Below are 10,228 nucleotides of genomic sequence, written 5' to 3' on the forward strand. Positions count from 1 at the left end.
TTGGCCAATGAAAAATCTATCCGTCGGGTTTAGAGGCCTTTCCATTTTAAAAGACGGAAATTTTTAGCTTAAGTTCATATAACTAATTTGGTAAATCGTTAAATTGGCCGATGAAGAAATTACCGTCGATTTCCAAGGCCTTCCATGTCAATAAGACGGACTTTTATTCTTGAGTTATTATTTGAGTTATTCATTTTTAGCTATATTTATTTGACACTAACTCTTTTACTAAGTGTGTTTACAGGTACCCGGAGGTGCTTCTTCTTGAAATTATTCGAAAAAGTTCGAATTATAATTTCATTCGTTATTTTGTGAATATTGACGTTAGGCAAACTTTAGGCCGATAATTATTGTTTTATTGCGCATATGGTTTGTTTATTATATGTGTTTATTTTATATTTTTCCTCAATTTGAAAAGATAAATGAATTCAGTCGGGAACCACATTTGTGGATTCCGAAGGGTGCCTAACCCCTTCCCTTCGGAATAACTTGAACCCCTTATCTAGAATCGAATTGGTTTCGTATATTAATAATTGGTTTCCTAGTTTTCCTAAAAATTAGGTGGCGACTCTTTTTTAAAACTCATTTATTTTTAAACTTTGTTAAAATTGAAACAATTAATTATTTTCGAGTTGCCGTGACGTTTCGCCCTATTTCGACAGAGTAGGGATGTAAACACACATCATTATGTTTTCTATAAAAAGGTGTTTTTATACATTAAACCAGAAAATATCTAGAATCAATCAATCACAACCTAAATTTTAAGATTTTGTAATAAATTTCATGGCAATGGTAGATGGCGATTACACAGTAAGTTTCATTAGAAAATCTGCAGTAAAAGCTACCGTTACGATTCCAAAACCCTACGTGCTCACCCTTTCGAACCTTGACCTCCTCTCTGGACGTTTTCCAGTGACTTACTTTTACATCTATGAAAAAGCAAAACATAACAGCTCATCAGCTTCCATTGCTGATGAGTTAAGAAAATCCCTGTCTAATTATCTCTCACATTTTTACCCGTTTGCTGGTCGAATTATTTCAAATACAGAGACACATGAGCCTGAAATTGTATGTGATAATACTGGTGCTCTGTTTTGGAAGCACAAGCGAGTAATTTTCTAAAACAACTTGATTTGTATAATCTCAACAAGTGTTTGGAGGGAAAATTAGTTCCGACTAATCAGGAGTTCGCAGTACAAGTCCAACTCACAAATTACAAATGCGGAGGCATGTTTATAACGTTCACATTTGATCATGCTTTAGGTGATGCTAGTTCCTTCTCATGTGGTCCCAGATAGCAAGGAAAAAATCCCTCTCTTTCTCACCGGATCACAGGTGATATCTTCTCCGTGCACGAAATCCACCTATTTACAACCCTTCCTTTGACGAATCTTTCATTTCATGCTCCCTTCATGATGTACACAATATATCAACCCCGAGAACTCTGGTTAAGCGCCTATACTACATTGATGCATCCAGTATTGATAGGCTGCAGAACATTGTATCGATTGATGGTACGAAAAGGACTAAAATCGAGGCATTTTCAGCTTATATATGGAAGATTATGGTCAAGGCAATTGATAAAGGACACAAGATGTGTAAGATGGGATGGTTAGTGGATGGAACAACAAGGATATGCAATTACAATGAAAAAGTAACGGAGAACCATATCGGGAATGCTTTATCTATAGCTGTTGGAGAAGCAAGTGTTAGTGAAATTGATCAAGCGTTGATGTCAGGTGTTGCAAAGAAGGTGCACAATGCTATCTCTAAAGTGACTAGTGCAGAACATTTCTTGGATTTAATAGATTGGATTGAATGGAACAAGCCTGGATTGATGCTCTCAAAGACTGTCCTTGGACAAGGTGGTCCGGCTATTGTAGTTTCATCTGGATGGAGATTCCCGGTGGCTGAAGTAGATTTTGGTTTCGGAAGTCCAGTTCTACGAACGGTTTACTCCACCATAAAAAAGCTCGGAGTTGGTTACATCAACCAAAGGGAAGGTGCTAAGGGCGACGGATCATGGACCGTCTCAGCTATATTGTGGCCTGAGATGATTGAAGCATTAGAATCGGATTCTAATCATGTTTTTCAACCTATGACTTCAGATCATCTTAAACTTAGCTAGAGGAAACTGTTAGTCAGATGTCATTTCTAATCATGCATGAAATAGTGGCTTGAGTATAACCGTGTAAATTTGCTATTAAAATAATATTACAGCTTTGTTAGGTAATTATTTTAAGACTGAATAGTTAAAGACATCGCTAAACTTGGCACACATCATTGATTGTCCCTCTCCATTAAAATGAAACTCTCCTTCTTCCTTGTTCGTGATATTGTTTTGTGCAATACCACATATTAGTCCATGACTTGACCCAAAAAAAAAAATAACAGAACAAAATATAGATCATTAAATGAAACAAACTAAGAGTCTATTTGGCTCAGCTTAAAAGCTGGTCAAACTGAATTAAAAGCTGGTTTTTGACTTATTTAACTGTTTGAAAATTCTCAAAATAACATATTTTAAGTTGAAAAAAAAACTTATTTTAAGCCAAAAGTTAAAAATTGGGGTAAGGATGCTTTTTTTTTAGCTTATAAACTCTTTTAAGTTGACCAAATTTTTACCTTTTTGCCCTATTTCTTTTATTTTTATTTTATTATTATTATTATTACAATTATTAGTATATTAATATTTTATTATTTCATTATTATTTATTTTATTACTCTTTATTATTATTATTATATATTATTATTATTATCAATATTATTATTATATATTATAATTATAATAAGTATTATTAATATTTTATTATTATTATTATTTATTTTATTATTCTTTATTATTATTATTATTATTATTATTTTCATATTATTTTTTTATTATTACTATTATTTATTATTATTATATATTATTATTATATTTATTATTATTATTAATATTTTATATATTATTATTATTATTTATTTTATTATTTATTATTATTATTTTCATATTGTTATCTTATTATTATTATTTATATTTAATTATTATTATTATTATTATTATTATTATTATCATTATTATTATTTTATTTATTATTGATATTATTATAAACTATTATTATTATTATTACTATATATTATTATTATTAATATTTTACTATTTTATTATTATTATTATTTATTTTAGTATTCTATATTATTATTATTATATATTATTATTAATATTTTATTATTTTATTATTATTATTGTTATTTATTTTATTATTCTTTATTATTATTATTATTATATATTATATATTATTATTATTATTATTATTATTATTATTATTATTAAATTATTCAACTTTTATTATGTTAACAACTTTTAAGGGTATTTCAAACATTTTGATTAAAAAAGCTGTTTATCAGCACATATTTGCCAAACACATCACCAAATTTTTTTAACTTCAACACTTTTATCCAAACGCATAACTGCTTATTTTAAAAATAAATTTCAACACTTTCAAAAGTACTTTTTAAAAGCTGCTTTTTTTAAGCCCGTCCAAACGGGCTCTAAGTGTTCTTGGAAGGTGATTTTCCAAGTTTTGATCTCATTGAATTCTTCTTGTAGCACTTTCAATTTGAAGTTGTCTTTGAATTAAAACCTCTCATTGCCTTTCTACTTCAAATCCTTGCTAGGCTTATATCAAATTTCATATGTTGAGCTTTTCATTGTAGTACTGGTATTTACATTTCTATTGCTAGGCATACCTTGCCGCAATTAAAAGAGAATTCATTATACCTATATTCTTAGAATTCAAAGATACCTCATATGAAGAGTAGCTTAAAACACTTGCAACAACACAAGTATAACTAATTTGAGATACAAATGCACCTTGTCCCACAACCCTTGGGCTCTTGTATGAACCTTTACTTTACCTTTGCCTATTTGTAGATCCTATATCACTAATCGTATCTGTAGAACTTCAGAGTGTCAGAAGATAGATCCTCCTTATAACCCTCACAGCAAGTAATGTCTTTTTCTCTGATAATTTGTTGTGCACTAACTGCGGTAGAAATAGTCATCTGAAAAGAGATTGTGAATCCCTAAGGAAGGTAAATGAAAACCTGGAAAAGTTTTCTAATGAAAAGGAAGAGGGATAAAAGAACCTGGTCCTAGTTACAAATTAAACAAGAAAAAAAGTGCCCCCACGGACCAGGAAATCTCTTATCAAGTCATTTTCTAGTTTTTGGGAACTCCGTCTCAAGTGGGTTCCTAAACCTGACAAGTGATTCTTCATCTGCAAAAGGGAGAAAGCACAATGTTGGCTTATGGATAGTGGATGTTCCAAACATATGATTAGAGAAACATTTCACTTCGGTTGGCGCAATGGAAAAAAAGGTTACATTCTTGGTATTGGGGAAATTGGAAACACATCACTTCCTCTCTCCATATGCAGGTGATAAGATTCCTTCTAAGATATCTTTCTAAGATACTTCTCTTAGCCTCTTCTCACTGGTTCATATGATCGTTTCATCTGACTCTTGAGGAAAAATAATGCTTACATCAACCTATTCCATATTGACAGCTTAAATATACTAGCCACGCACACATAAAATATCATAACTTAATCTGAAACTCGTCTGATTACGTACAATCTTGGATACTCATGCTTATCGTGACCAACAACACTACTTCCGATTCAAGTTTCTACGATCATCGATAATATAGTAACCCAATCGAGGGTTGGGGTCATTGTCCCAAGGGAGCGATAGTGATAATTTTCAGTTAATTAGAATATCATTCTAATTAGTTGTACCTAAAAAGATTAACAAGTAAAAAACATTGTAAATTAGGAGGGTGACACGAAAGTTCAAATATCAAATGGGGTTTGTCACAAGTAGTATGTAATATATCGTAACTCATAGTAATCTAGAATAATCTAAGAAACTATATTTTTTCACTTTTGGAAAGAAAGGGGAAAATCCGAAATTTTTTATAAGTTAAGAAAGTGAGTTTTTTGTCATTTTCAAATGGCAATAACTTATAGGTCAGGATGAGTTAGAGTCAGTTCCTTATATGGTTGGGAAGCCCTTGGAAAGATCTTTCTAACAGCGCGATCTTGCACGATTTTCAATGTTGTATGAGGGAGATATGCCTTTTGGAAGTTGGGTTGTTGAAGTAAGGAAAGTCCAATCCGAATTAAGGGAAGGGCAAACTAGTATTTTTACCCATTTAATTTCTAATTCGTTTTAGGGGTTTAATTGGGGTAAAAACGAGTTTTAGTTCAGATTAGAAAGTTCTTCCACGCTTAGGGTTTGGGAGAAAAGAGAAGAGAAGAAGGAGAAGGGAGAAAGATCAAGATTTCGCGAAGAACCCCAAGGGATTTTGAGTAGAATTCGTCGGGGATGATCCCTATCAAGGTATGTGAGATCTTTCGTATTGGGTTAATTCATCCGTACACCAATCTTGTTTCAGTTCAGAAGTTTTAGAATTGATTATATGATTAGAAGTGAATTCTTGATAATCTCGTCAAATCCATTTTTGGTTGAGTTGATTACATGCCCATTGGTGTTGATTAGTAGTTTCCGATGTTGTTTTGGGTTAAGATCAAATGGGTATTAAAGGTATTGATGATCTTAAGGGTTTGGGGATGAAACCATGGAGGTTTAGGCGATTTGGAACCAGAAAATGAGTTGAAAAGTTCGTTAGACGCACTTGGGCAAGGCCATGCGCGTCACGCCTGCAGTGCGCCAAAAGAGGATCTCAGTTAACTAGGCCTGGCACGGTGCGCCACCAGTGCGCCAGAACCAAGCCGCAGTCAACCGAGGTTGGCGTGGCTCGCCACCAATGCGCCCGGATCGGCGTTTTTTGCCCAGTTTTTGTAGTTTAGTCTTTTTAAGTCCTTCTAAGGTACATTAACACCTTCTGATGATTCTACTTACTTCAAATGATTTCTAAGCACCTAGAAATTGCTAAAGAACGTAAATCATAACCTTGAATCCATAATCCAATTCAAGGAAAGTTAAGATCAATTTCAAAGGAGTTAAGAGTTAAGTCTAGAAGTTAAGAAGCAAGTCAAAGTAAAGTTTCCTAAAGTTTTAAGAGTCTTTACTTAACGTTTTAACTTCGTTTTATGGCTCAAGTTTCAAGTCAAGTAAAGAGTAAAAGTTGAAGTCTTTTCCTTCAAAGAAATATAAATGAACTAAGTATTCTCTAGAAGTTGGTTATAACTTAAGTTTTCAAGTTAAGCAAAGAGTAAAGAGTTGAGTTCAATTATCAAAAGTTATAAAGGAACTAAGTATTCCCTGAAAGTTTATAAATGATTTCACATTTAAGTTAAGAACGAAAACTGAGATTTCCAAGGACTTTCGAGCTAGTTTTTAGAAAAGAGTAATCGCTTTTTAAATAAAGCAAGAGAGAGAAAATCGAGATTTCCAAGATAGCCTTTTGAGCTAAGTTTTGAGTACTAATTTCAAATCACATAAGTAAGTATATTTTTAAAAACATAAGAGCTAATACAATGATATTTTTGGTTGTAGTATTAAGCACCGACATGGTGGAGAGTTCAGATAACTCACAGCCCCCCCCATAAACCATATAGCCACCATGGATAGAATAGGGTCATACTTTTTAAGTTATTCCTTTAGTGCTTTTTAGCATAGACTAGTGGATCCATTAGACATTTCAGGTTCAATATAGATGGCAAGGTGTAGGACGACCCTGGCAGCGTGAGGCGAAATGTTGTATCATCACTCTCGCTTTTAAATGATGGTTTGTCGGTTAGAGAAACTCTCACAGAAGTTAAATGTATTTATATATATACATCAGTTTAATTGTATTTTACATACATCTCAGAGTTATTTATATCCTTGTATGCATTCATAATTTCAAGCATGTTTTCAAACAACTTTTCTTTATATTCCACTTGTGCTGAAATTGCTTTATATTGAAATGATTCAGTGATATTGAGCTGAGTTGAGCCAGGTACGTTCTTCAGTTTTTTTAAAACTCTTTCTAGCCTCTGTTGTTTAACATTCCAACTCGCATATTCGTACATTCAATACATAGATGTTAGTTGGCCTGCATCGTCTTATGATGCAGACACAGGAACCAGGATCAGCATCCAACGCCTTGTTGATCCATTTTGAGCATTTAGAGTCAGTGGTGAGCCTTCTTGTATTCTAGAGGACTATTTTATTGCTTTATAGCCTTTTTATTATAGAATGTTGTACGGTTTGTCCCAACATTCATCTTAGTATTATAGAGGCTTCATAGACAGATAGTCAATCAGATAATTAGTTTTGAGTCTCTCCTTATTTTGTATTTCAGATGTTCTATTTTGAGACTAAAGTGCCATTTTGGCCAAAACATTTTATTTTAAGTATCTTGTGAGAATGACTTTTACTTATTATTGACTTAAGTCTTCCGCTGAGTTAAGTAAGTCAGGATAAGGGTTCGCTCAAGGCTAGCAATGGTCATTGGGTGCCGGGCACGTCCAGGGTGTAGGCTCGGGGCTTGACATAGTAAAATAACAAGAAATCTAAACATTGAAAGGGGGAATTCTTGGGATTTGACCGCGATACAGATTAATTTAGATAGTAATGATTAGGCTAAGTTTTATTTGAAAATAAGTTCTCTTCGGCAACTTACCCCGTTTCAAAGGGGTTCCTCTCGAACACCCATGTGTCGCATGAAGTCCAGCCTATGACTTATCCCACTCACTCTCTCGAGCTGAGTGTTAGGATACCATCTCGGGCTGAACCTCATGTCGACCCACTCCTTAGGCCATCAATTTAGTATTCATGATTTTGCGACTTCTCTCTCGAGCAAGCCGAAAACACATGGGTGAACTTGTATTTGCAATTACAAATCCATTAGATCAAACCACAACTACTAGACAAAATCACCATTAAGCTACATTTAATCTATCAACAAGCCAGATCCAACAACAATATTAACCCATATTTGTTAAATCGCACCCCAAGAATGGGGTTTTTAGCCAGACATCAAGAAATATAAAGTATACCTTCAATGATGTTGAAATCAAATGGATATAATAAATAAAGTCTTGATTTGAGCAGAGAAAGAAGAATCAAAGAGACCTACTTCCAAATTGAAAGAGAAGCAACCCTCATTCTTCATGTCTTCAAAACCCTTACAAAACTTGAGAGAAAAATATGAAAAGTACTAAAAACATGATAATGTTTTATTCTATTTCGGAACTCCCAAAAATGATAATAAAACTAGTATTTATAGTTTTCAAAATTAATGCTGCAGCGGATTACTCGGCGATTTTAGTGGGAATCGTCGATTAACTCGGCGATTTGCCCTTTGTCTGGTTTATCGTCTTCCAATCATGCCCACAACATCTTTGTGTCCTGGACCATTGGGCGATATATACTGCTTTGTGAAACAACTCGGCAACACGTCGACTGCTTTCTTCCGCTGATTTAACTCTTTTTTAGAGCTCAACACATTAGAACAAAAGGCGGTATCTATACCTATCGGCGACTTGCCAAGTGGACTTGGCGATGCTCAGGCTTCATTTTTTCGTTCTTTTCAGCCTTTTTGTTCTTTTTTGCGACATAGTGTCCATGTTTTTCTTAAAACTTCAAATACCTTAAACTTAAGAGTTTTCATCAGATATTGAGATAAAATAAGCATTACAGGACACTATCAGTACTAAAATAACCCTAAATGAGTCCAATTTGTGGACTCATCAGATATATCTCTTAATTCTCTTGTTACTTTAATGACTTAGCCAAACTTAACTACTTTTATCTAAAAGTTATAATCTCATACTTCTAGCACTCACATTTATTGTAACTAAACCCTTGATTCTCACCCATTAAATGTCAGTTCTACCAGATTAGATCTCAAGACTAGCATCATCACCCTCATGCACCTTCTTTTTTCGAACACATCTCAAATTCAAGCTTAGTGTCTAATATTAGACACCGATATTAGTATAATTGTTGGCTTACTATACTAACTTACAACTATTGATACACATTAAGAAACAGTCACCCACTACAACCTCATGACAAGTAGCCAGTCTTTACCTCTCAGTCTTTCATACTTACAATTTTTTTACTGTCACACTTCCTTTCAAAACTTAATTACAATTTAGCCATTCACTTTCCATCATTGCCTAATTAGTTTTGTACCTCTGAATATTATGGGCTTTCCCTTAAAAATCATAAGCCTACCTTAGAACTATCACCTCATGAATACTCATGCTCTTCTATTTAACGCCTACACTTGGTTCTTACTAATATAATTACACATCATCATAAACTCCTTTTCTAATTAAAGTGTATTTTAATTCATCCTAACTAGTAACTCTTACTCTACCTCCTATCATGAAATCTTCACAAACTCATCACTTTTTAGCCTACCCATAAGGGAAAACTCCTCATTAATAAATTATTGGGTGCATGACTACAATAATATAATTTTCCTCATCACTATCTCCCTTTCTTAGTTTATTGAACCTCTACATGCAATTTTCTAACTTTAAGTACTTTTACTACTACGACTTATAATCTCCTAACTCATACTATCATTTTCGGGCGCAATTACTAGCCAAGCTCTAAAACACACTTCCTCACAAGGATCTCAACTGGAACAAGGTTTAGAGAAGAGAGTAGATCTCACTTTTAGCTTGATCATACGATTCATATGAATATGAGTGCATTCTTTCAAAACTCAAAACTTAACTCACTCATGTCTTGTCTCAAACCCCTCTACTGTCTCATGACTTCCTTAAGGCTTTTGCTGAGAGCAATCATCGATAAGAAATCGAATTTTCCTTTCAACTAACTTGAGTATGAGAGGGTAGCCGAATGGATTTAAGAAACACACGAGTTTGAATAAGCTCCTTATGACATAGTTGTGTTGCATGATTTAGAGTATGAAAAAACTGGAACTTTTCTTGAATATATATAGTAGATCATTCATAGAAGTGGGGCCCTCAAAACCATAAATAAGATTCTATTGACACAACTTCATAGACACCCTAAAATACTTGAACTCTGTACTTCAATATCAAGTTTGTCATTGCTCGAGCTTACACCCTGGATGTAACCGAAACTCGAGAACCATTGTTGGTCCCCAAGCGAACCCCCATTGTAGCTAACTACAAGAAGACTAACTCAAGCATACATAAGCATTAAATTGAAAGAAACGTTTAAAACAATTTACTGAATCTCAAAACTGAACTAGATATACTGAATATGAAACATAAGTTTTAAACAGAACATC

General features: G+C 33.5%; 1 protein-coding gene across 1 annotated transcript; it reads left to right on the forward strand.

Moving 5' to 3' along the window:
* The first annotated feature begins 659 nt into the window (after positions 1-659).
* LOC107014023 (omega-hydroxypalmitate O-feruloyl transferase) lies at positions 660-2,236 on the forward strand. The gene is given in 3 exon segments (XM_015213889.2): positions 660-1,093; positions 1,096-1,278; positions 1,281-2,236. Coding segments are annotated over 3 exon segments (1,341 nt in total). The 5' UTR covers positions 660-783; the 3' UTR covers positions 2,129-2,236.
* Positions 2,237-10,228: the final 7,992 nt, after the last annotated feature.

Source organism: Solanum pennellii, chromosome 3 (genome assembly GCF_001406875.1).
Source record: "Solanum pennellii chromosome 3, SPENNV200".
Lineage (NCBI taxonomy): Eukaryota > Viridiplantae > Streptophyta > Magnoliopsida > Solanales > Solanaceae > Solanum > Solanum pennellii.